At 54.6% G+C, this 26,711-nt stretch overlaps 4 protein-coding genes across 31 annotated transcripts in view; 3 read left to right on the plus strand and 1 right to left on the minus strand.

The window, feature by feature from the left end:
* Positions 1-25,272, plus strand: part of LOC126963616 (NADH-cytochrome b5 reductase 3) — a 414,164-nt gene extending 388,892 nt beyond the window's left edge. For all 27 annotated transcript variants that reach the window (XM_050805950.1, XM_050805949.1, XM_050805968.1 and 24 more), the window contains exons 3-10: positions 7,185-7,316; positions 12,976-13,048; positions 13,440-13,546; positions 16,224-16,353; positions 16,804-16,887; positions 17,102-17,187; positions 21,256-21,355; positions 24,143-25,272. In XM_050805950.1, coding sequence (XP_050661907.1) covers positions 7,185-7,316; positions 12,976-13,048; positions 13,440-13,546; positions 16,224-16,353; positions 16,804-16,887; positions 17,102-17,187; positions 21,256-21,355; positions 24,143-24,315 — 885 coding nt within the window. In that variant the 3' untranslated portion in view covers positions 24,316-25,272. The remainder of the gene's footprint in view (positions 1-7,184; positions 7,317-12,975; positions 13,049-13,439; positions 13,547-16,223; positions 16,354-16,803; positions 16,888-17,101; positions 17,188-21,255; positions 21,356-24,142) is intronic.
* TSPO (translocator protein) overlaps positions 1-26,711 on the minus strand; it is a 677,237-nt gene that overhangs the window by 531,823 nt on the left and 118,703 nt on the right. The gene's annotated exons all lie outside the window — the stretch shown is intronic.
* LOC126963638 (ribosomal RNA-processing protein 7 homolog A) overlaps positions 1-26,711 on the plus strand; it is a 198,025-nt gene that overhangs the window by 66,871 nt on the left and 104,443 nt on the right. The window lies entirely within an intron of this gene.
* The window catches only part of LOC126964031 (ribosomal RNA-processing protein 7 homolog A-like), a 141,675-nt gene that overhangs the window by 63,756 nt on the left and 51,208 nt on the right, over positions 1-26,711 (plus strand). The gene's annotated exons all lie outside the window — the stretch shown is intronic.

Here is a 26,711-nt window from a genome sequence, read left to right on the forward strand (position 1 = left end):
GACGTGGTGGCGGGTGCCTGTAGTCCCAGCTACTCGGGAGGCTGAGGCAGGAGAATGGCGTGAACCCAGGAGGCAGAGCTTGCAGTGAGCCGAGATCTGGCCACTGCACTCCAGCCTGGGCGACAGAGCAAGACTCGTCTCAAAAAAAAAAACAAAATAAACAAAAAACCACATCAACACCTCAGTGGCCAGCAAACCACTCAGCACGGCTTCCTTAACCGTGAGCTGTTTGAAGCTACCAGGCTGAGCACTACTGACTATTTTTTTCAGGCTCTGAATCACTCCAGGGATCTCAGCAGGGGTGGGAGGAACCAGCTCAACTGTGGAATAGTACCAAAATGTGGCCAGTCGAGGCTTCAAATAAGTCACAGCGGTCTTCACCAGTGCTGGGGTCTTCTCCCCAAGGTTATGGACAAATTGAGCCAAGGTTCTGGGATGGAAAGTCCATCATCCCAAACGGTCAGCTGAAGGTCACCCCCCCGGAAGGACCCTGTGTGGTTCACTTATTTATTTATTTATTTATTTATTTTGAGATGGAGTCTCACTCTGTCACCCAGGCTGGAGTGCAGTGGTGTGATCTCAGCTCACTGCAACCTCCCCCTCCCAGGTTCAAGTGATTTTCCTGCCTCAGCCTCCCGAGTAGCTGGGATTACAGGTGCCTGCCACCACGTCTGGCTAATTTTTGTATTTTTAGTAGAGACAGGGTTTCACCATCTTGGCCAGGCTGGTCTTGAACTCTTGACCTTGTGATCTGCCCACCTCTGCCTCCCAAAGTGCTGGGATTACAGGCGTGAGCCACCGCGCCTGGCCAGGACGCGTGGTTCACTTATACAAGGATCTTCCTCCCCCTCTGTCACCTGAGACCGCAAGACCACCCCCTGCCTCCTCCTCAGCCTTCTCAACCTGAGAACAAGGATGAAGACCTTTATGATGATCCACTTCCTCTTAATGAATAGTAAATATGTTTTCTCTTATGATTTATTTTCTCTTTATTTTTTGAGACGGAGTCTTGCTCTGTCACCCAGGATGGAGTACAGTGGCGTGGTCTCAGCTCACTGTAACCTCCACCTCCCGGGTTGAAGCAATTCTCCTGTATCAGCCTCCCGAGTAGCTGGGATTACAGGCACGTGCCACCATGCCCAGCTAGTTTTTGTATTTTTAGTAGAGATGGGGTTTCACCATGTTGGCCAGGCTGGTCTTGAACTCCTGACCTTATGATCCTCCTGTCTCGGCCTCCCAAAGTGCTGGGATTACAGGTGTGAGCCACCGCGCCCGGCCCCTTATGAGAACAGTTTTCTCTAGCTTTCTTTACTGTAAAAATATAGTATACAATACATAAAATATACAAATACGTTATTGGTAAGGCTTTTAGTCAATAGTATACTAGTACGAAAGTTTTGGGGAAACCAGAAGTTATACATGGATTTTTTTTTTTTTTTTTTTTTTTTAAAGACAGGTCTGGCCCAGGCTGGAGTGCAGTGGCGTGATCTTGGCTCACTGCAACCTCTGCCTTCTGGGCTCAAGCGATTCTCCTGCCTCAGCCTCCCAAGTGGCTGGGATTACAGGTGCCCACCACCACACCTGGTTAATTTTTGTATCACTAGTAGAGATGGGGTTTCACCATGTTGGCCAGGCTGGTCTTGAACTTCTGACCTCGGGTGATCTGCCTGCCTCGGCCTCCCACAGTGCTGGGATTACAGGTGTGAGCCACCGTACCTGGCCTATACATGGACTGTCAACTATACAGGTCAGCCCCTAACCCCCATGCCATTCAAGGGTCCACCGTGTATATATGCACACATGCAGTATCTAATATATTTAATATACATTGGATATATACTGTGAAGAGAGAAATAAAGCAAATGTAGCAAATAATAACGTTAGGTACATCTGGGTGAAGAGTACATGAGAGCTCTGTTTTTTTTTTTTTTTTTTTTGAGACAGGGTTTCACTTTATCACCCAGGCTGGAGTGCAGAGGCATGATCTCAGCTCACTGTAGCCTTGACCTCTTGTACCCAAGCAATCCTCCCACCTCAGTCCCCGAAGTAACTGGGGCTACAGGCACGTACCACCAGGCCTTGGTAATTTTTTTGCAGAGACACAGTTTCACCATGTTGCCCAGGCTAATCTCAAACTTCTGAGCTCAAGCGATGGGCCAGCCTTAGCCTTCCAAGTGCTAGGATTGCAGGTGTAAGCCACCGCGTCCAGCCCATAAATGCTCTTTTACAGTAACTTTGAAATTATTTCTTTTTTTTTTTTTTTTTTGAGATGGAGTCTTGTTCTGTCAAGCTCTGCCTCCCGGGTTCACGCCATTCTCCTGCCTCAGCCTCCGGAGTAGCTGGGACTACAGGCGCCCGCCACCTTGCCCGTCTAATTTTTTTTTTTTTTTTTTTGAGACAGAGTCTCGCTCTGTCGCCCAGGCTGGAGTGCAGTGGCCGCATCTCAGCTCACTGCAAGCTCCGCCTCCCGGGTCTACGCCATTCTCCTGCCTCAGCCTCCCGAGTAGCTGGGACTATAGGCGCCCGCCACCTCACCCGGCTAGTTTTTTGTATTTTTTTAGTAGAGACGGGGTTTCACCGTATTAGCCAGGCTGGTCTCGATCTCCTGACCTTGTGATCCGCCCGTCTCGGCCTCCCAAAGTGCTGGGATTACAGGCTTGAGCCACCGCGCCCGGCCCCGTCTAATTTTTTTTTTGTATTTTTTAGTAGAGACAGGGTTTCACCGTGTTAGCCAGGATGGTCTCGATCTCCTGACCTCGTGATCCGCCCATCTTGGCCTCCCAAAGTGCTGGGATTACAGGCTTGAGCCACCGCGCCCGGCCTGATGTGGTTTTATGTCGGAGAGATCATAGGCAAGCGTGGCATCATTGGCTAGAATGTTTGAAGACCAATCTTTAACATCTGATTATATTTGATTTATTATTTGAGTGTTGTTGGACCAGGTGTGATCAGACTGCTATCTGAATAAAACAAGATTTGTCAAAAATTCCAAAAAAAAAGTGAACCAAGCAGTTCCAACCCATGTTCAAGGGTCATCTGTGTCTATCTTTTGAACCATTTGAGAGTAAGTTTGCCCCTTTGCCCCTAAATATTTCGGTGTGTATCTCCTAAGAACAAGGACATTCTTTTGCATAACCACAGAATAATTACAGGAAAGTAACATTGGTACAACACTATTATCTAATCCACAAGCCTTATTCAAATTTTTTTTTTTTTTTTGAGACGGAGTCTTGGCTCTTGTCATCCAGGCTGGAGTCCAGTGGCATGATCTTGGCTCACTGCAACCTCCGCCTCCTGTGTTCAAGCAGTTGTCCTGCCTCAGCCCCCAAAGTAGCTGGGATTACAGGCACTTGCCACCATGCACAGCTAATTTTTGTGGTTTTAGTAGAGATGGGATTTCACCATGTTGGCCAGGCTGGCCAAATTTCATCAATTGTCTCATTATTGGCCTTTGTAACAATTCTTTCTTGGGCCAGTGCTAATCTAAAACCACATGCCGGAGTTCATCCTGTCTCTTTGGCTTCTGTACTAGTTTACCAGGGCTGCCATAACAAATTTTCTGCAAACCAGGCAGCTGAAGACAACAGAACCTTATTCTCTTATAGTTCTGGAGGCCAGAAGTCTGAGATCCAGGTGTCAGGAGGGCAGGGCTGTGCTCTCTCTGAGGTTTAGGGGAGGATCCTTCAGCTCTTGGAGTCTGTCAGCAGTTTTTGGTTTTTAATTTTTTTGGATTTTTTTGTTTGAGAGGGAGTCTTGCTCTGTTGCCCAGGCTGGAGTGAAGTGGCGCGATCTCAGCTCACTGCAACCTCCACCTTCTGGATTCAAGTGATTCTCCTGCCTCAGCCTCCCGAGTAGCTGGGATTGCAGGCGCGCACCACCACACCCGGCTAATTTTTGTATTTTTGGTAGAGACGCGGTTTTCCATGTTGGCCAGGCTGGTCTCCAACTCCTGACCTCGTGATCCACCCGCCTCGGCCTCCCAAACTGCTGGGATTACAGGCGTGAGCCACTGTGCCCGGCCCCCCACTTTTTTTTTTTTTTTTTTTTGTGACAAGAGTCTCGCTCTATCGCCCAGGCTAGTGCAGTGGCACGATCTCAGCTCACTGCAACCTCCACCTCCCGGGTTCAGGCGATTCTCCTGCTCCAGCCGCCCAAGTAGCTGGGGTAGCCCACCACACCCAGCTAGTTTTTGTATTTTTGGTAGAGATGGGGTTTCACCATGTTGGCCAGGCTGGTCTTGATCTTCTGACCTCAAGTGATCTGCCTGCCTTGGCCTCCTAAAGTGCTGGGATTACAAGTGTGAGCTACCGTGCCTGGCCTTTTTTTTTTTTTTTTTTTGAGATGGAGTTTCTCTCTCGTTGCCCAAGTGGTAGTGCGATGGCGCAATCTCGGCTCACTGCAACCTCCACCTCCTGGGTTCAAGCATTTCTCCTGCCTCAGTTTCCCAAGTAGCTAGGATTACAGGCATGCGCCACCACACCCAGCTAATTTTTTGCATTTTTAGTAGAAACTGGATTTCACGATGTTGGCCAGGCTGGTCTCGAACTCCTGACCTCAGATGATCCACCTGCCTCAGCCTCCCTAAGTGCTGGGATTACAAGCGTGAGCCACCGCGCCCAGCCTCTTTTTTTTTTTTTTTTTTTTCCGATATGGAGTCTTGCTCTGTCTCCCAGGCTGGAGTGTGGTGGTACAATCTTGGCTCACTGCAACCTCCTCCTCCCAGATTCAAGTGATTTTCCTGCCTCAGCCTCCTGAGTAGCTGGGATTACAGGTGTGTGCCCAGCCAGGGATTTGGGTTTTCTTTTTTTTTTTTTTTTTTTTTTTTTTTTTTTTTTGAGACAGAGTCTCGCTCTGCCGCCCAGGCTGGAGTGCAGTGGCCGGATCTCAGCTCACTGCAAGCTCCGCCTCCCGGGTTCACGCCATTCTCCTGCCTCAGCCTCCCCAGTAGCTGGGACTACAGGCGCCCGCCACCTCGCCCGGCTAGTTTTTTGTATTTTTTAGTAGAGACGGGGTTTCACCGTGTCAGCCAGGATGGTCTCGATCTCCTGACCTCGTGATCCGCCCGCCTCGGCCTCCCAAAGTGCTGGGATTACAGGCTTGAGCCACCGCGCCCGGCCGGGATTTGGGTTTTCTAACCAACTTTTAGGGCTTTTCTTTTTGAATAGAGACAGAGTTTTGCTATGTTGCCCAGGCTGGTCTCGAACTCCTGGACTCAAGCAATCTTTTTGCCTCTACCATCTGAGTAGCTGGGACCACGGGCATGTGACACCGCAACCAGCTAACTTTTTTTTTTTTTTGAGATGGAGCCTCGCTCTTGATGCCCAGGCGGGAGTGCAATGGCATGATCTTGGCTCATTGCAACCTCCACCTCCCAGGTTCAAGCGATTCTCCTGCCCCACCCTCCCAAGGATCTGGGATTACAGGCACCCGCCACCACGCCTGGCTAATTTTTGTATTTTTAGTAGAGACGGGATTTCGCCATGTTGGCCAGGCTTGTCTTGAACCCCTGACCTCAGGTGATCCACCCGCCTCGGCCTCCCAAAGTGCTGGGATTACAGGTGTAAGCTACTGTGCCCGGCCTACAACCAGCTAACTTTTTATATTTTTTCTAGAGACAGAGTTTCACCTTGTTGCCCAGGCTGGTTTCAAACTCCTGGACTCAAACTGTTCCCCTGCCTCCGCCTCCCAGAGTGTTGGGATTACAGGCGTGAGCCACTATGCCTGGCCCCGTTTTAGGGCCTTCGTGAGGCTGAGATGTCGGGGGCAGGGGCTGGAAAGGAACAGCCCCTCAGGGCTGTGTGGCGCGGTCCGCTTGAGCCTGAGGTTCCCAGTGTGGTATAAGGGATGAGTGGACTCTGGGTCAGCTCCGACCTGCCAGCTGTGTGACTGAGTGAGTCGCTTTGCCCTTCTGGGTTGTTTCCTCATCTGCGAAATGGTGGCGGTGACAGTGCCTACCGCGTGGGGTTACTGCGAGGGCCGTGCCTGTGTGGTGCCCGATGTGGCCCTGGGATCCCCGAGGCTGTTGACCTTGGTGATCTGAGCAGTAGAGTCGCAGCTCTGGGGGCCTTGCAGATCACCTGGTCCACTCCAGTTGAGAGGGGAAGGGACTTTCTTGGGGTCACACAGCCAGTGACCTTCCCAGTGCCTGGCTTGGTGCTTTGCTTTCCTTACACCTGATGGCAAAACCTCAGGGCTCAGGGACATTCATGGATGTCATTTGGGGGAAGTGGCTCAGTTCACCCAGCTTCACTGACTTGTTCTAGTGTGCTCTGTGGGAGAGCAAAGAGGAGAGCATCAATCTCAGTGGCCCCAAGGGACCGGATTTAAAGGTGCCATAGAGCCATTTGGTCAGTGTAGTCCTTTCAGATAGATTCTGAGTTGGGGTTATTATTTGTCTGTTTGTCTAAATCAAGCTAGAACTTGACATCGCTTAATAAGACCAGGGAAGTTGCTGGGTGTGGTGGCTCACGCCTGTAATCCCAGCACTTTGGGAGGCCGAGGCAGGTGGATCACAAGGTCGGGAGTTCAAGACCAGCCTGGCCAACGTGGTGAAACCCTGTCTCTACTAAAAATACAAAAATTAGCCAGGCATGATGATAGGTGCCTGTAATCCCAGCTACTCGGGAGGCTGAGGCAGAGAATTGCTTGAACCCAGGAGGCAGAGGTTGCAGTGAGCCGAGATCGGGCCACTGCACTCCAGCCTGGGTGGTGGGGTGACAGAGCGAGACTCTGTATCAAAAACAAAACAAAACAAAACAAAAACCAGGGAAGCTGACTAAAGGAAGGAAGAGAAGGAGGGAACACAAATATATTATGCTCAAGATTAATTTTGCCCTGAGCTTCCTAGTAGCCAAAGTGAAAAAGGATATGTGCTTAGAGACACAGCACTTTTTGGTCCTGGCTCCTCAGAGGAAATGGAGCTTTTTCTCATGGTACTGAGCATAGAAGCCTGGGTAATGCTCAGTGACAAGTGTAATGAGCAACAGGTGTAATGCTCAGTCTGGTCTTTATAGCTTCTCCTAGTGGGCACCAAAATTGATGATGCTGTCTGGATGAGGGTGGTGGGGAGAGGGTGCTCCCGGCAGAGGGGACAGCATGAGCAGAGGCCTGAGAGTGTGGACGAGCCGGTGTGTTTAGGGAAAGGCAGGCTTCTGTGCTGACCCCACGGGTCCCTGTCGTTTCAGTTGGGCCATGTGGTGCTCTCCCCAGTCTGGTTCCTATACAGTCTGCTCATGAAGCTGTTCCGGCGCTCCACGCCAGCCATCACCCTCGAGAGTCCGGACATCAAGTACTCGCTGCGGCTCATCGACCGGGAGGTGAGTGCCGGCCACTGCTGCTGCCTCGTCAGCATCACAGCATTGCCCAGGCACCTACAGGCATCTACTCTGTGCTCAGGGCATGGTCCCGCTCTGAAGTAGATACTGTTGTCCGCCCATTCTACAGATGGAGAAAGCGAGGTGATGTCCTTTGCTAAGGCCACCAGGAAGTGGCTGAGGGATTTAAACCCTGGTCTCTCTGTCCACAGAGCCCATTCTCTGAACCACACTCACTGCCTCATGGAAGGTCAGAGTGGAAGGAACCCCTCAGAACTTTTAGGTCCATTTATGGGGTAGGAATGCAGGGGGTGAGAGGTTTGAAGATAAGCTCTCCTCCCTCCTCCCCCTCCCCCAGCCTCATTCCCCACAGCCTGGTACTGCTGGACCTGGACACCTTTCACATCTGTGCAGATTCCCTGGGTGCTCTGAGCTGTGTGGGCTCCCTCTGCCCTGTTTGATTCTTACTTTCTTTCATTAGTTAGTTCATACATTTTTTTGAGACAGAGTCTTGCTCTGTGTCCCAGGCTGGAGTGCAGTGGTGCAATCTCGACTCACCGCAACCTCTGCCTCCCCAGGCTCAAGTGATTCTCCTACCTCAGCCCCCTGAGTAGCTGCAATGACAGGCGTGAGCCACCGCGCCCAGCCTAATTTTTGTATTTTTTGTAGAGGTGGGGTTTCGTCCTGTTGCCCAGGCTGGTCTCAAACTCCTGGGCTCTAGTGATCCCTGCCCCTCCACCTCCCAAAGTGTTGGGATTACAGGCATGAGCCATGGTTCCTGACCTGACTCCTTTTTTTCATTTTTTTTTTTTTGAGACAGAGTCTTGCTCTGTCGCCCAGGCTGGAGTGCAGTGGCCGGATCTCAGCTCACTGCAAGCTCTGCCTCCCGGGTTTACGCCATTCTCCTGCCTCAGCCTCCCGAGTAGCTGGGACTACAGGCGCCCGCCACCTCATCCGGCTAGTTTTTTGTATTTTTTTAGTAGAGACGGGGTTTCACCGTGTTAGCCACGATGGTCTCCATCTCCTGACCTCGTGATCCACCCGTCTCGGCCTCCCAAAGTGCTGGGATTACAGGCTTGAGCCACCGCGCCCGGCCGACTCCTTTTTTTCAAAGCTCTGATTATGATTTAAAACCAACCTCTCCCTCTTTTGCCTTGCTGCCCAGTAAAGGCTGCTTCCTTCGGTCACTTGCCCTCTTCGGAGCCCCTCCCTTGCTCTATTTCTGGCCACCCCCAGCAGGCACAGGAGGGGTGTGGCAGGGAAAACTGAGTCACAGCAGAGAATGTCGTCTGCCAGGGCCCAAGTCTCCACCCTGGGCTTGTGCCTGGTGCATCTGACTCAGGCTTCACAGGAATCTCAGGCTTCCATGGCACGGAGCTGGCCGCTTCCTGGAACTTTTGGAGCAAGTGTCTGTAATTATCCCAGGAGCTCACAGAGACGTTGACATTCAGAAGCAAAAAAAAAAAAAATACAAAATGAAAAGTAAATTACCAGCCAGGCACGGTGACTCACGCCTGTAATCCCAGCACTTTGGGAGGTTGAGGCCAGTGGATCACCTGAGACCAGCCTGGCCAACATAGTGAAACCCCATCTCTACTAACAATACGAAAATTAGGCCAGGCACGGTGGCTCACACCTGTAATCCCAGCACTTTGGGAGGCCGAGGTGGGCGGATCACAAGGGCAGGAGATCGAGACCATCTTGGCTAACACAGTGAAACCCTGTCTCTACTAAAAATACAAAAAATTAGCTGGGCGTGGCAGCGTGCGCCTGTAGTCCCAGCTGCTGGGGAGGCTGAGGCAGGAGAATGGTGTGAACCCGGGAGGCGGAGCTTGCAGTGAGCCGAGATGGCGCCACTGCGCTCCAGCCTGGGTGACAGAGCGAGACTCCGTCTCGAGATAAATAAATAAATAAATTAGCCAGGCATGGTGGCGGGCACCTGTAATCCCAGCGGGACTCCGTCTCGAGATAAATAAATAAATAAATAAATAAATAAGCCAGGCGTGGTGGCGGGCACCTGTAATCCCAGCGGGACTCCGTCTCGAGATAAATAAATAAATAAATAAATAAGCCAGGCGTGGTGGCGGGCACCTGTAATCCCAGCTGCTCTAGAGGCTAAGGCAGGAGAATGGCGTGAACCTGGAAGGTGGAGCTTGCGGTGAGCCGAGATTGTGCCACTGCACTCCAGCCTGGGCTACAGAGCAAGACTCCATCTCAAAAGAATAAATACGAAAATTAGCCGGGCATGGTGACAGGTGCATGTAATCCCAGCTACTCGGGAGGCTGAGGCAGGAGAATCGCTTGAAGCGGGAGACAGAGGTTGCAGTGAGCTGAGATCACACCATTGCGCTCCAGTCTGGGTGATAAGAGCGAAACTCCGTTTCAAAAAAATAAAAAAACAAAAAAAAGTAAATCACCACCTTCCAGATGAGACCACACTTACCTTTGGGATATGATTTTTTTTTTTTTCCAAGATGGAGTCTTGCTCTGTCACCTAGGCTGAGTGCAGTGGTGCAATCTCGGCTCACTGCAAACTCCACCTCCCAGGTTCACGCCATTCTCCTGCCTCAGCCTCCCACGTAGCTGATACTACAGGTGCCCGCCACCATGCCCGGCTAATTTTTTGTATTTTTAGTAGAGATGGGGTTTCACCGGGTTAGCCAGGATGGTCTCGATCTCCTGACCTCGTGATCTGCCCGCCTCGGCCTCCCAAAGTGCTGAGATTACAGGTGTGAGCCACCGCACCCGGCTGTTTGTTTGTTTTTGAGATGGAGTTTCACTCTCGTTGCCCAGACTGTAGTGCAATGGCGTGATCTCAGCTCACTGCAACCTCTGCCTCCTAGGTTCAAGCGATTCTCCTGCCTCAGCCTCCCAAGTAGCTGGGATTACAGGTGCCCACCACACCCTGCTAATTTTTTTTGTATTTTTAGTAGAATTGGGGTTTCACCATGCTGGCCAGGCTAGTCTTGAACTCCTGACCTCAGGTGATCCACCTGACTTGGCCTCTCAAAGTGCTGGAATTACAGGCGTGAGCCACCGCACCCAGCCCTGTGGTATGTTTTATACTTATGTGAGCAGGCACACATGTTTTTTTCTTACCCAAATGAAATCATAACATTTTGAAACCTGTTAACATTCTTTTCCCTTGTTATTGGTGGTTTTTTTTTTTGTGTTTGTTTTTTTTTAGAACAAGGTCTCGCTCTGTCACCCAGGCTGCTTACTGCAACCTCTCACTCTTGGGCACAAGCCTTCTAAGTAGCTGGGACCATGTGCATGCACCATTATGCCTGGCTCTGTTACTGTTGTTCCTTTTTTTTTTTTTTCTGAGACGGAGTTTCGCTCTTGTTGCCCAGGCTGGAGTGCAATGGCACAATCTCGACTCACCGCAACCTCAGCCTCCCAGGTTCAAGCGATTCTCAGGCCTCAGCCTCCCAGGTGGCTGGGATTATAAGCATGCACCACCGGCTAATTTTGTATTTTTAGTAGAGACGGGGTTTCTCCATGTTGGTCAGGCTGGTCTCCAACTTCGACCTCAGGTGATCTGCCAGCCTCAGCCTCCCGAAGTGCTGGGATTACAGGCATGAGCCACCGTGTCTGGCCCTATTGTTTCTTAATTCCAGAAATAATGTATTATTTATATGTGCTCACAATAAAAATTCTGTGAAGGACGACCTCCATCCCTACCCCATTGCCGCATCCCAGGGCCCCATGCAGATGGCCCAGGTCACCGCTCAGCGTGAGCCTGCCAGACCCTATATGGGTATCTCGTTCATACACGCGGGTGTGTGGAGGTGCGGGTGTGCACACGCAGTTTCTTGTTCTGATAACCTGGTTTTTTAGCCAGCCGTACAACATGGATCCTTTTAGTATTTCATCATAGGGATGTTACACAAGGGAGTGTGTGGCAGATGTCCTAGGATTGCAGCTTTGCCCCCGCATTGTGCCCGCGTGGCTTTGCAGGTTCCGCAGCAGGCCTGCTCTGGGTGCTCTGTGCTTTGCCCCACCTGGCTACCCTACTAGAGGTTGGCCAGCACCATAATTATTCGTCTCTTGTCCTCATTTCTGTTCCTTTTTTTTTTTTGAGATTGAGTTTCACTCTTGTTGCCCAGGCTAGAGTACAATGGCGCAATCTCGGCTCACTGCGACCTCTGCCTCCTGGATTCAAGTGATTCTCCTGCCTCAGCCTCCTGAGTAGCTGGGATGACAGGCATGCACTACCACGCCCAGCTAATTTTGTAGGTTCAGTAGAGACGGGGGTTTCTCCATGTTGTTCAGGCTGGTCTCGAACTCCTGACCTCAGGTGATCTGCCCGCCTCGGCCTCCCAAAGTGCTGGGATTATAGGCCACCGTGCCCGGCCATCTCATTTCTATCCTTCCTCCAAATGTTTTCTGGCATGGGTTTCTGACTTTGACTGTTGGGACCAATTGATAATCCTGGAATCCACTTCCAGAAGGCCTTGGGGCTGTGTTTGCCTACAATGCAGAGGCTTCTGGTAGAGGCACCTTTGAGGCCTGGGCTGCTGGGCAGAGGTTGGTGGGCCACCTGCACACCTGATCCTGAGCAGTGTCTGCACCGTCTTTCCTGCGATTTGCCTCTGCTCACACGTGCAGGGACGGGTCTCCCCTTGCGGCAGCTGCTCTGTGCTAGAACACTGCTGAGGTCAGAGCGTTCTTGTACTGAGCCTGGATGGGCATCTGTGATGTCCTCCCCCATTGGAGAGGTCTGTTATCCCCCACTAAGTGATGACACCGTCCACCTGTGGACTTTGCCACATTTGGATGTAAGCGCCTCTGCAGCACCCACCTTCCGCATGGCTCCTTCACACTCCCTCTCCTGGCCATGCCGGGTATTGGGAACCCCACAGGGAGTGCACCCTCAGGGCGCTGGGTTTGGTTCCAGCTCTGACTGGAACTGGTTATGTGATTGGCCCTGGCCTCAGCATAAGACCCACTTAACAAGACCTCAGGGGTTTTAGTCTCAGCTCCGTCCCTGGCCCAGTCTGGCTCTTAGCCAGCCCCCCTCCTCCTCTGCCACTGTCCCAGCCACTGGCCATGCTCTGGGTGCCCACCCCGTGCAGGGTGGAAGCCTGGCTTTGGGCTTTTGGAGTTCCTGGGCAGGGAAGGCTCCCACTTTTTGCCCTGTGAAGCCTACCTCAGTCCTGGCTGCCCCATTTCCCAAGGGGCTCTCAGGTGCAGTGGCCTCTGCAGCCCCTCTCTTGGGGTGCAGGCCTGGGCACATGCAGCCTTGTCTAGCTCTGCCCCAGTTTGCCCATCCAGCCCCCGAGTTCTTCCTGCCGCTTCAGGCCGCTGCTTGAACTGAAGGCAGAGGTGGGTTCCTCCCTCCCTGTCCTGGAAGTTTTGGGGCTGTTCTGACATCCTCCCTTTGGGACCCTGGGTTCATTCCTGCTCTGGCCACCTTGTTTGTAGCCCCTCTGGGCCAGGACACACACAGCCGGCATGCGCCTGACCTCAGCAACTCACACGCAGTGTGCAGGTGTGTGCATCTGCACGTGGCATCGGCGTCACTTCTTACAAGGACACTCGGGCACTGGGGAAGGGTGAGGACACAAAGGAGGAATGGGATGGGGACTCTGACGCCTGGGAGCCCCCCTGGGAGGCCTCTGCCCTGGGGACCGTTCAGCAGCTCTGGACCTCTCTCCAGATCATCAGCCATGACACCCGGCGCTTCCGCTTTGCCCTGCCGTCACCCCAGCATATCCTGGGCCTGCCTGTCGGTGAGTCACGCCCCTGCCAGGCCCACTTGGAGCCTGGCAGGCAGCTGGGGCACTAAATCAGAGAGATGGGAGCTTCATATTTCCACCAGGGAGAGCGGGGAAGGCTTCAGGAGGAGGTGACAGCTGCCCTGGGCCTTTGAGGGGGAGTCTGTTGGAATGAGAGTGGGAAGGCCCAGGGTCCCTGACAGTGGCACCAGGAGGAGTGAAGGTGTGGAGGCAGGAAGCTGGGACATGAGGGGAATCCCCAGGAGGGGTGGGAGGGGGCCGTGGGAGCTGAGGCCAGGCCAGGCTTTGAATGCTGGGTGGGGGTGCAGGGTAGTGGCTTGACAAGACCCAGGGGTCACCTGTAGGGATGATCTCTGGCCCAGTGTGACCCCGTTCTGTTCTGCAGGCCAGCACATCTACCTCTCGGCTCGAATTGACGGAAACCTGGTCATCCGGCCCTATACACCTGTCTCCAGTGATGATGACAAGGGCTTCGTGGACCTGGTCATCAAGGTGAAGCCTCTGGGTCATGACTGTGGAGGAGGCCCGGGTGGGTGGCCATGGCAACAGCCCATGTGGACCCCCCCTGGACAGGGAAGGCTCCCGCTCCCGCCCTGTGCAGCCTAGCCTTGGTCATGGCTGCCCTGCTTCCCCAGGGGCTTGCAGATGCAGTGGCTTCTAGAGCCCCTCTCGAGTCCACGTCCCCCACAGCCTGGACTCTAAAGAGCCAGTGCTCCCTTGTGCCTGGTTTCTGAGTAAATAGCACGTCATCGTTTACCAACAAAAGCCAAACAAGGGGGTCTTGGCAGAGATCAGGGGCCAGGGTTCAGGGCAAGCGCCCTTAAACCAGGAACAGGTACCTGCAGCAGAGGCGCCAGGAAGGCTGGCCGGCGGTGCAGATGCCCTGCTGCGAGGTGTGACGGCGCAGCCCCGTCCCTGCTCTCATGCCAGGAGATTCCTGGGAGCTGGGTCCCGAGTGTGCGGGGTGAGGCAGCCACTCCACCGTGGTCAGCGGCCGCGCCTCGGTGACACACAGGCCCTGTTCTTACTCCTTTCTCTGAGAAATGTCCCTCAGGCCTGCTAGGGAAACGTGAGGGGCTCGTGCGGTGTGGTCTGGGAGCTGTGGTGATGGGCTTTCTGGGGTCTGTTGCGGAGTTCGAGGTGGAGGTTCACAGTAGAAGATGCAGCCGTTAGGGGCAGCAGACCACAGAGACCTGGGGCTGCAGCCCAGAGCCTGAAACATACGTGCCGAGTGGGGCCGCAGCCCGGAGCATGAAACGTACCTGCCGAGTGGGAGGAAAGAGGCAGCACAGCGGCTCCTGCAGGGACATTTTTGTGAAAATCAGAAATACAAGCTTTCAGCTGGGCGTGGTGGCTCACACCTGTAAGCCGCTGTGGGAGGCCGAGGCGGGCGGATCACCTGAGGTCAGGAGTTCAAGACCAGCCTGGCCAACATGGAGAAACCCCGTCTCTACTAAAAATACAAAAAAATTAGCTGGGCATGGTGGCGTGCACCTGTAATCCCAGCTACTTGGGAGGCTGAGGCAGGAGAATGGCTTGAATCTGGGAGGCAGAGGTTGCAGTGAGACAAGATTGTGCCACTATATTCCAGCCTGGGCAATAGAACGAGAGTCAGTCAAAAAAAAAAAAAAAAGGAAAAAAAAGAAATACAAGTTTTCCTGCAGAACAGAGGGTGAGAAGCAGCCTAGACCGGTAGGTGTATGGGGTGTTGGAGACCCTCCCCAGTCAAGGCCAAAGCCCTATAGCCTTCCCAGCCCAGTGCCCTCAGGTGCCCCTGGAGCCCTCTTACTGGGCCGCAGCTGAGGCCCTGGATCTCGCCAGGTCTTGGGGCAGGCACTGGATCTCAAGAGTGGGTGGGGCCCTGGCCTGGGCTCCTTCCTTGCTGGGGCACCCAGACCTGGCCTCAGGAACCTGTCTTTGGCTGGAGGACGGGCACTGGGCACATGGTCATGGGGAAGCCAGTGCTCCCTGCAGGGGACAGGTACCTGCGACCGAGCTTCCAGAAGGGCCACCAGGGATGGGTGGGGTTGGCTGGTGAGAGTGGCTCCCTAGTAGGTGACAGGGAAGGTGAGATCTGGGACTGAGGAGGCGCTGACCAGGTGAAGAAGGAAGAAAAGAAGCTTCAGGTGCAAAGGCCCTGAGGTCAGCAGCAGGCTCGAGGATTGAAGTGGCTGGAGGGTTGGGGCAAGGGGTGGGAGAGGTCAGTGGGGCCAGACAGGGCCTTTGAGGCCCCAGTAAGGTTTGGGGCTTTGTCCAGAAGCACAGAGGAGGTGGTGAGGGCTCAAGCATCTGTTCACATTGAAGTCTCTCTGGCCAGATGTGGAGAAGCTATTAGGAGGATTCAAGTTGGGGTTGAAAAACCCACAGGTGACCAGGCCTCTCCTGGCTTGGAGACCTCGCTGGCTCCCTTGGTCCTTGGTAAAGGTCAGAGTCCTGGCCTGGCACCCAGGGCCCAGGAAAGTGTGCTCTGTCTGCCTTTCCCTGGCCCTCCACTCCCCTCTGCCTCCACGCCCCGTAGCCACTCTCTGTGCTGAAGCCACAACAGGCTCCCCTCCCCGAGGCCCTGTATACGCACTGTCCCTCCCCCAGCCGCCTTTCCCTTCTCCATCCATCAGACTCCCCGGGCAGGGTGAGCCACTCCTCCTCTGTCTCCCCATCTCTTTGTAGGTGTCAGATCGAGGCCCTTCTCTTTCCCAAGACAGTAATCCCAGAGAGTGCAGAGCAGGAAGTAGTTCCAAGAGTGAGCGAGGTTTTTATGACAGCACGAAACAGAAGGGACTGAGTGTCCACCAGGAGGAGTGTGGCTGAGTGGGCCTCCCAGAGCCTTGACTTTGCTGACGGGTGTCAGTGTCTCCCGTTGGGAGGGGCCCCGGAGACAGTTGGTGAAATGTGAGCGCATCCAGCCCTGGAGTTGGTTGGCCTTGTACACGCGGCTGGTGCTTTGCTTTCCCCAGGGATGTCGGGGGGAGGCTGACTCCTGGGAGGGTGGGGTGAAGGACAGGCTGCAGGACGGATACAGTTTGACGCCTGGGTGGATTGGGCTGCACAGGAGAAGGCCATGTGTGGGCCTCAGAAGAGCTGCGGAAGAGGCACTTGCGCCCCGCTGTGGGCAAGAGCTCACCCCTGAGGCCTGGAGCCGGCGACTGAGGGCTGCGGGGGTGTCTTGCAGGTTTACTTCAAGGACACTCATCCCAAGTTTCCCGCCGGAGGCAAGATGTCTCAGTACCTGGAAAGCATGCAGATTGGAGACACCATTGAGTTCCGGGGCCCCAACGGGCTGCTGGTCTACCAGGGCAAAGGTGACTTGGGTCGGAATCCCTTGATTACAGAGCAGGCTCAGAGAATTGGAGAGCTTGGGGGTGCTGGGTGCAGGGTGCAGGTCCCTGGCTCTCTGTGGATGGGTGACTCCCACTGGGCCAGCTGTCCCTTTCTGGGACCTGAGTCTCCTTGCCTGTAGAGGGGATAAGTTGCTGGCACAGGGGTTGCAGACAGGCCACTCCCGGGGGCCACATCTCACCCACTGCCAGCCTCCGTTTGGCTTTCTCAGCATCTGAAACAAGCAAGCAAGAGGACGGAGCTGAGCCTCCGGGTTCCCAGCCTCTCCACTGCTCCTGCAGCTTCCTAATGGCTGGCGTAGAATGGCAGCCGCCTCCACCTCGGACCTCACAGTGGGGGCAGGTTCTCCACCCTCTCCAGCCCCCACACATGGCATGTTGGATGGCCGGGCCTCACGCTTTCTGTCTCCCCAGGGAAGTTCGCCATCCGGCCTGACAAAAAGTCCAACCCCGTCATCAAGACAGTGAAGTCTGTGGGCATGATCGCGGGAGGGACAGGTACGTGGAACCCCCACTGAGGCGTCCGGCAGCTGATGTTAAGGGAGGAGTTGGGGTGTGGGTGAGGCGCAGGTTCTGAGTGCCTGGGAGCTACCAGAGGTCAGGGGCCTGGGCCCAGTGGCCCTGGCCGCTCTCCCCCGGTACACCTGGGCGGGGCGGTGCCTGTGAGCAGGCCTCACTCAGCACATGGGGGGCCTGGCTGGCTATTTTGCAGGCATCACTCCGATGCTGCAGGTGATCCGTGCTATCATGAAGGACCCTGACGACCACACCGTGTGCCACCTGCTCTTTGCCAACCAGGTCAGTGGGTGTCCCCATGATGGGCAAACTCAGCGTCTCCTGAGAGGGGACTTAGGGCCTGCTCAGGTGCTGTTGAGGGGTGTGCACAGCTCTGCTAAGATTCTGGGGATGACCAGCATGGGGGGAGCTCTGAACGTTCTGTGCACTGGCAGCCTTGGCAGCGGCATGGCCGGCAGGCTTCGTGGTGCAGAGCCTGGATCTGGCTGAGGGGGCTGCCCTGCGGGGAGCTCCCTGAGCACCCCATCCCCTGGCTGCTTCCTCCAAAACTCAGAACTCCCCTCACCATGAGCACGGATTGGAACCCACCGGTGGAGTGGGAGGAACAATGGCCTGGGCTGGCCTGGAGATGGAGGGGCTCATACGACCAGACGTTTGCACGAAGCCCCTGAGCTACAGGGTGTCAGGGCAGGATTTGAATGTTGGTCTCTCTGGCTTCTGATTCATATCCTTGTCCACGAGCCCACTGCCTGCCTGCTCTGGCCTGCTGTGTGGCCTTGGACCAGCTGCTTTCCCTCTCTGGGCTTCACTCCCTCATCTGTAGAATGAGCTGATGAAACTGGGTTGTTCCAAGGTCTTTCCAGGTTCAGTGTTTTGTGACTGATGACGTAGATTGGGGGAGAAGATACTTGCCTGAGGTCCTTGGATGTGGGTCCTTGCCCCACCCTGCCTCCCCACAGCTGCAGAAAACTGCCCTAAGGCAAACCGAGATGGCCTTGCTAGGCCCAGGGGAGAAAGGCAGAAATTCCAGGCTGGCTGGCATGGAGGGAGGGAGGGAGGGCAGCAGTGAGACTTGGTGGTGCTGGGTCCGAGTCTGTGGAGGCCGCCAGACTGTCTGTCACCTGTACAGGCCATCTTTGTACCTGGTAGCGAGGACAGTGTGGTCACCTTATTTTGTACCCCCGGACACAGACTTTGGGAGGGGCTTGACTGTGCCAGTCTCATGGGAAGTGCTCAAACCAGGACTCAAACCAGGGCATATTTTTATTTTTATTTTATTATTTATTTTTGAGATGAAGTCTTGCTCTTGTCCCCCAGGCTGGGGTGCAGTGGCGTGATCTCGGCTCACTGCAACCTCTGCCTCCTGGGTTCAAGTGATTCTCCTGCCTCAGCCTCCCAAGTAGCTGGGATTACAGGTGCCTGCCACCATGCCCGGCTAATTTTTGTATTTTCAGTAGAGACGGGGTTTCACTATGTTGGCCAGGCTGGTCTGAAACTCCTGACCTCAGGTGATCCGCCTGCCTCGGCCTCCCAAAGTGCTGGGATTACAGGCATGAGCCACTGCGCCCAGCCTATTTTTATTTTTAAAAAACTATACTTTAGAAAACATCATTTTGTTTTACATTTTTGCAAACCTCGGCATGTCTCGCTTCATAGGACAGCTGGATTCCTGCGTTTGTTTCTGCGTCCCATCCGCGTGACGTTGCCAGTCACGCAGCCTCTGGACAGTGGCCCCATCTACTCCTGAGAGAGCAAGAGTGAAAAATACCAATAATGTCTCAGTATTGTATGAAAACCGTTTGGCCAGGCCGGGCGCGGTGGCTCAAGCCTGTAATCCCAGCACTTTGGGAGGCCGAGACGGGCGGATCATGGGGTCAGGAGATCGAGACCATCCTGGCTAACACGGTGAAACCCCGTCTCTACTAAAAAATACAGAAAACTAGCCGGGCGCGGTGGCGGGCGCTTGTAGTCCCAGCTACTCGGGAGGCTGAGGCAGGAGAATGGCGTAAACCCGGGAGGTGGAGCTTGCAGTGAGCTGAGATCCGGCCACTGCACTCCAGCCTGGGCAACAGAGCGAGACTCCGTCTCAAAAAAAAAAAACAAAAAAAAAAAACAAAAAACCGTTTGGCCTCAGGTATCCTCTTCAGGGTCCCAACCCCAGGGGTCCCCACGCTACACTCTGAGAACCGTGCCAGTCAGGTCATCGCTGCTCCTTTCCTCTCCTTCCTTCCTCTGTGACCTCAGTGCCTGGTTTTGAGCTGGGAGCCCCCTACCCTTGAGTAGCAGACCCCCAAGGTTCTATCCCTCTGTTCATCTGTCAGGTGGGTCGAGGCGGTGGCCACCTCACAGGATGGTGGTGAGGATTAAAGCATGAGACACACTTTAGCTCAGATAGGAAGACACAACTTTTTTTTTTTTTTTTTGAGACGGAGTCTTGCTCTTGTCACCCAGGCTGGAGTGCAGTGGCCAGATCTCTGCTCACTGCAAGCTCCGCCTCCCGGGTTCACGCCATTCTCCTGCCTCAGCCTCCCGAGTAGCTGGGACTACAGGTACCCGCCACCTCGCCCGGCTAGTTTTTTGTATTTTTTTAGTAGAGACGGGGTTTCACCGTGTTAGCCAGGATGGTCTCGATCTCCTGACCTCGTGATCCACCCGTCTCGGCCTCCCAAAGTGCTGGGATTACAGGCTTGAGCCACCGCGCCCGGCCGACACAACTTTTTTTAAAAAATTGAGACGGAATTTCACTGTTGTTGCCCAGGCTAGAGTGCAATGACATGATCTCGGCCCACTGTAACCTCCACCTCCCAGGTTCAAGCAATTCTCCTGCCTCAGCTTCCTGAGTAGCGGGGATTATAGGCGCATGCCACCACACCGGCTAATTCTTTGTATTTTTAGTAGAGATGGAGTTTCACCATGTTGCCAGGCTGGTGTTGAACTCCTGACCTCAAGTGAGTACTGGGGTACTCCTCAGCCTCAGCCTCCCAGAGTACTGGGCAGGCATGAACCACCGTGCCTGGCCTAAAAAGAAAGTTACACATAGTTAATAGAAAACAAAGTCAAAAGATGCACACACAAATCCTAACAGTCATTATTTCTGAAGGGTTTCAGGTACTTTTTCTTCCATATTTTCTGCTTTTTTTTCCTTGAGCTCGTCTAGCCCAAAGCCTGTCTCTGTCCCTGTCCTCACTCCATTAGAGCAGAAAGGGCCCTCAGCCTCCTACCCTCAGAAACTGGAAAAACTGTTTAACACCCCGTCTTCCCTAGGATGTGTCGAGGCTCATGCCCCTCACGCAGCTCATCTCCTGGAGGGGAGCACCGAGGAGCTGGACCTGCAGTCCCCCACCCTGGCAATTCCCATATTCAGGCGCCTCGGGCTACACGGAGGCTGGGTGCTGTTCCCCACCCTGGGAACAGAGAAATCACATCTGTGGCTGCTTCCTGGGGAGAGTCCACCCCGCCCTTGCCCAGCCTGGGAACTCAGTAGCGATTTGTTAGTTGGCAGACCTTTCTGGGTGGCAGCGGTCTTTGGCCCCCAGTTTCTTTGAGTCCCATGGGGTCAGGGACACTGCACATTGGCCTGAGGAGCCCCCTCTGTCCTGTGTGACCTGCAAACAGCGGGCAGCAGCCTGTGCTGTGATCAGAAGTGGAACGGGGATGGTGGCGAGGCAGGTGGGGGATTCAGGAGGAGATCCTTGATAGCCCCTGGAGGGTCCAGGAAGCTTTTCTGGAAGGGATGATGCTGGACTGAGTTCTGTAGGGCTCTGTGACTGCCAGGTAGGGGTGGGGGAGCTTCAGGCCAGCCAGGGGGATGGGTGTGGGCAAGGCCCGAGGGGGCGGGTGGAGTGGGGAGTGGTGTCTGTACTTCCTGGTTTCTGCAGGTACAACCTGAATGAGATCCCAGAACTCAAAAAGACTTGCTGGAAGGCTCAGGGTGGCAAACCCTGCGCCTTTTCACAGGACCATTGCTTATCGTATGTGTGATACCCGCTGCCAGGCTGCCCGCCTGGAGGGTCTGGCGCATTTCCCGTCTCTTCCCTGTTACGTGTCACGCAGCTCGGCCGCCTTTAGTTTTTTCCATTCTCCCCCCTCTCAGGACATTGAGCGCATTTCCCCACAACAGCAGAAGCAGTTGACACACTGAGTTTCTAGCGAACGCCTTCACCCTTTCAGCAGCAGCTTTGAGGGGCTCTGTAGGCTAGACAAGGAGAGGGGGTGGTGGGGTGATCTCTGAAGCTCCGCAAGCCTGTGGCCCATGGGCGGGTGCGATGACCAGGTGCGTCTCTGTTGAGTGTCTCCAGGGGCAGTCTCTGCCACCCATCCTTCCTGACCACCTGGCCCTGTCCCTTGCAGACCGAGAAGGACATCCTGCTGCGACCTGAGCTAGAGGAACTCAGGAATGAACATTCTGCGCGCTTCAAGCTCTGGTACACGCTGGACAGAGCCCCTGAAGGTGAGCGAGGGAGGCCCCGTGCTGGGTGGGTGGGAGGTGCCAGCCTGCAGTTCACCTTTGCCCAGCCCTTTGCACGATGTCTGGCAGTCACTATGGCCCTGTGGGAGGGAGGTGGTGTGGCCCCGTCTCACAGATGAGGAACGAGGGCTCACTGAAGCACATGGCTGGAAACCACCACAGCCTGGCCTGGAACCCAGGTTCTTGCTTCCAGAGGCGGAGTCCTTTCCCGGGCGCACTGCACTGCCCGGCTGGGCAGAGAAGGCCAGCGTCCCCTCCCTGGGCGGGGCTCACTTCAGGGCAAGTCTTGGGGCAGTGGTGGTGGCTGCCTCTTCCACATCCCAGCATGCACACTCTCAGAAGCTGCTGAGTACACCAAGGCCATCTTCTCTCCCATCATCAACCCTGGGGAGTGGGCTAGGCCGACATTGGGGTTACCCTTGTTCCACCTGTCCAGTGGCTAAGCTGCTTGCCAAGGGAGTTGTGAGAGAGCCAAGACCGCGCTGGAGGCAGCGGTGAGGACCGCCACACCCACCACTTGCAGTGAGGTTGCCTCTGGGAGTTAAAGCGCCCTTCCCTTTTCGGCTTCAGATAGAGATGTAGGAGTAAGTAATATGTCAGTTTCTTTGCTGTAAGAAAAGCAAAGCTCAGGCTTCCCCAGGCCAGTTACTTAGCTTAGGATCATTCTGGTGATGTTTAGCTGCAGGGCTGAGAGACGGTAGGGACTGCGATAAATTGGAGTGCGTCTGCCTGGTCCGGAGGACATAGTGCCACCCGCCGTGGGCAGTCCTGCTGTGGAGTACAGCCCTGTGTGGCCAGGGCCTCTGCTTTTCAAGAGAAGCTGGGGACCTGCATTTTCTGGGAAATTTCTAAGTGTTGGAAACACCATTTTTGAACACCCGCGTGAGCGCCAGTTTGGGGTCTCGTCCTGCCATCTGCCCCTGCTTTGCCTCCGGCACCTCCTACAGCCCCAGTTTCCCCAGGACTCATCCTGCCCTGTGGCCAGAGCAAGGCCTGGTCCCCCAGGGAGGGGCCAATGCTGACCCCTGGTGGCAACAGGCGGCAGCGCCTGCACCATCGCCTAGGGACAGCTACCTGCCGATGAGAGGACTAGTTGGGTGATTGCCCAAAATTTTTCATGTACATTTATCGCCACTGTGACCCCCAATTCAAGCCTAGTTGAGGTGCTGCTGTAGCATTAGATGTAAGCTGAAATCCCAGAGATTGAGAGAGAAAGTGGTAACGGGCCAGTCTGGCTGTACTGTAGCTAGGCGAAGGATGAGGAGAGCGGCAAGGCCTCCAGGCAGGGGCAGTGACTGTTTCCCCCCCAGAGCCACTTTCAGGACAGGTACAGAGAAAAATACACTAAGCCGTGCACGGTGGCATGCACCTGTAGTCCCAGCTACTCAAAGCTGAGGTAGGAGGATCACGTGAGCCCAGGAGCTCCAGGCTGGAGGGCATTATGATCGCACCTGTGAATAGCTACTGCATGCCAGCCGGGGCAACATGGCCAATTCTCGTCTTAAAAAAAAAAAAAAAAAAAAAAAAAAAAAAAAAAAAAACCACATACACACACTAAAAAGAAATCCCTGTGAAATTGAAAGGTGTCTTACATACCTGCACATTTTGTACACTAGCAAATACAGTTTATTCCCATGCAGTTTTTACAAAGTACTTTCAGATCCATTTCAGATCCATTGCCCGGCTATAAAAATATTTTCTGTGCCTTGCCTTGTTCCAGAGGGATTTAGGAAGCTTACAAAGACTCATCCGGTGAGTCAGAGTGGCACAAATGGAAAACAAGTGCAGGGCCATAAAATGAATGGACTCAGGAATGGGGTTTGTACAAAAACGGACTATAATGCACGCTTGCCGTGAATGGGCCATGCGTATCACTCCAGGCTTCCCAGCAGCCAAAGTGAAAAGGGAAATGTGACCAGTTACTTAGCTCATGGTGTCCGTGAGATAAAGAGGACCCCCTTGCTCAGCACGGTAGACTCTTCCTGGTTCCAGGGCAAGCTGGGACTGCTTTGGCCCCTCCCCGTCAGGACCTCCATAGTGTGGACTGTATGCTGTAAACTTTGGCCATCTAGGCAAGGTGTCTGTGTCAGCCAGTGCCAGCCCTCCTGGCCTGAGGCTTCAGCAGCTTTTCTGTTGGTGTTGAGGGCTGCGGGTTGGCTGTTTCTGGTTGCTAAGGATAGAGACCAGCCATATCATCGTGGGTGCTCAGGGCTCGAGGGGGCAGGACACACAGCTGAGACTCGGCTCCGCATGGGCCAACATTCTTGTGGGGGAGTCACAGTGGGTTCATGGAGGTGGGGGCAGTTAGAGACTGTCACCCTGGCCAGGCTGGGGCAGAGCACCAGCCTGGGGACCTCTGGATCCTGGAAGGTACATTTCGGTCATGTATTGTGTGACCCTGAGCAACTCAACTCTGGGTCCTCTGGGCCTCAGTTGCCACATCTGTAAAATGGGATTCATATTCCCCGCCCTGTCCACCCACTGGGTTGTTCCAAGGGCCACATAGGAGGCCAAATGGAAGCAAAAGGCTTTGCAAACTATAAAGTGCAGTGAGGGGAAGCATGTTGGGCTTGCGTTCTGGTTTCAGGCTACAAGGCCTGAGGCCACAGGCTTGAGTCAGGGTTGGGGGCAGGGGGTCCTGGTGACAGTTTGCTGGGATCAGCCTCTCCATTCTTCAGCATTTAAGGAATTCACTGCTTAGGGTTGGTCGGTCAGTAGGTTGGTGACCCCACAGCCACACATCAGCTTACCTGGTCTCTCACCCCACAGCCTGGGACTACAGCCAGGGCTTCGTGAATGAGGAGATGATCCGGGACCACCTTCCGCCCCCAGAGGAGGAGCCGCTGGTGCTGATGTGTGGCCCCCCACCCATGATCCAGTACGCCTGCCTGCCCAACCTGGACCGCGTGGGCCACCCCAAGGAGCGCTGCTTCGCCTTCTGAGGGCTGGGCATGGCCACACGGCCACCCACCCCGCACACCCCATGCCCTGTCCACACTCACCCAGTCACCTCCCCACATTGCACACTGGGGCCCCGGGTTCAGCCTGGCCTGCCCGTGCCCTGGTGAATCACCCAGCCGAGCAGGCCCCCTGGGGCCCCTTCAGGAGCAGGGCTGTGTCCCAGGTGGGTCACTGCTGAGCCTTCAGGGTAGGCCCTGCCTGGCACTTACTGGTCCTTACCAGAGACGCCCAGTCCCATCCCTGTCCTCATGACCCCTCGTCCACCCCACACACACACTACAAGGCTGAGGGCTGCCAGCAGCCGTCTGCCCACCCTTCCCGGCCGTGGACCACAGTCAGGATGTCAGCAGACACAGACGGGCAGCCCAGAGCTGCGGGAGCCAGGGCCCACCCCAGCCTCGCCTGGCACCCCCACTCCGGCCTCAGGGCCAGGCCCAGGCCTCACCACCTGACACTGTGTGAGACATTGACACCAGAAAGCCCTCTTGGGGCACTGCTCCCCGCCCCAGGGCCCTGGTCAGCCGGGAGTTTGGCTCTCCTCTGGCTAGAGTGGGAAGAGGGAGCTGGCCACGGGGCCCTCCCAGCACCTCAGCATTTCCTTCCAATCCATCCAAACACTGAGGCAGCCTCGGGGAACCCCGAGCTGTGGGGTCGGCAGCCCGCTGCACCATCTCAGGGTTTTGGGGTCCTGGGCTGGGGCCACCATCCCTGATGGCAGAAGTCCCACAACCACATGTATTTATTCCTCTGTCCTAAACCGTCCCCTCCTGCCCTCACCCCCAGCACAGGGGGATTCTGAGCAGTGCCTCTCGTCTGAGGGACATATCGGTGACCTCGACGTTGCCTTTAGACTACAGTTGCATTAGCCTCTGGCGTATCGGCTTTTTCAGAGTCATTTATGAGCAGAAAAAAAAAAAGTAAAACTTTGCTAATATTAACCCTTCTCTAGCTCCTCGAGGGTCTGTGACCTGCATCACAAGGGGTCGGGGGGTTAGGAAAGGGCTGGGGAAGACCTAGCATTTTGTTTTTCTTTCTCTTTTTTTTTTTTTTTTTTTGAGATGGTGTCTCCTGTCACCCAGGCTGGAGTGCAGTGACATGATCTCAGCTCACAGCAACCTCCACCTCTCGAATTTAAGCGATTCTCCTGCCTCAGCCTCCCGGATATCTGGGACTAAAGGTGCCCGCCACCACACCCAGCTAGTTTTTGTCTTTTTAGTAGAGACAGGGTTTTGCCATGTTAGCCAGGCTGGGCTCGAACTCCTGACCTCAAGTGATCCACTCACCTCAGCATCCCAAAGTGCTGGGATTACAGGCATGAGCCACTGCGCCCAGCTCTGGCATTTATTTATTTATTTATTTTTTTTTTGAGACGGAGTCTCTTCGCTCTGTCGCCCAGGCTGGAGTGCAGTGGCGCGATCTCAGCTCACTGCAAGCTCCGCCTCCCGGGTTCAAGCCATTCTCCTGCCTCAGCCTCCCGAGTAGCTGGGACCATAGGTGCCTGCCACCACGCCCGTCTAATTTTTTGTATTTTTAGTAGAGACGGGTTTCACCGTGTTAGCCAGGATGGTCTCGATCTCTTGACCTCGTGATCCGCCTGCTTCGGCCTCCCAGAGTGCTGGGATTACAGGCATGAGCCACCGCGCCCGGCCAGGCATTTATTTTTGATGTATCTTTGTGATAGAAAATTTGGAAAGTGCAGAGAAATATACACAGGAAGAAAAATTCCCAATCCCCAGAACCAAACCAGCTGGAACCAAGCAACCCTAGTCACCCCAATCCACCACTAGGCTGCTGCCTCCCGTCAAGATCAGATGAGTCTCGAGGCTCAGGGAAGTCAGAGGATGCCATCTGCACGGTGGTAAATTACAGAGGTGATGAGGCAAAGTGGGTGTGGGGCTGTTCTTAAAATGGGGTAGCAGGAAGGCCCCAAGGAGATGGATTTGGGCTGGGATGGGAAGAGAGAGCTGGCCCTGCCGGGGTGGGTGGGTGTTCAAGTGGTGGAAACAGCAGGTGCAAAGGCCCTGCCATTGGAACCAGCTTGTGGAATAAACTTTCAGAAATAGATCAAAGAAGGTGGGTGGCTGGAGGAGGCAGTGATGATGAGGCTGAAGAGGGAAGCGGGGCTAGGCTGGTGCTATGGAGACTTGCTGGGTGGCCCCAGGAGCACAGCGAGGTCAGTGTGGCTGGAGGGGAGTGGGGGAGAAGAGGGGACGGGGCAGGTTCACAGGAAGGAGGGCCCAAGACCAACCCCAGGGACTAGGAAAGCCCTGTCTCCTCTCACCTCTCATTTTCCATTGTGTCTCTGGCCACCTCACTACCTACAGGGGCAGGAAAAGGAATCTCAGACCCAAAATGGCCTTTTCCACACTGTGGCCGG

Source organism: Macaca thibetana, chromosome 10, assembly GCF_024542745.1.
Source record: "Macaca thibetana thibetana isolate TM-01 chromosome 10, ASM2454274v1, whole genome shotgun sequence".
Classification (NCBI taxonomy): Eukaryota; Metazoa; Chordata; class Mammalia; order Primates; family Cercopithecidae; genus Macaca; species Macaca thibetana.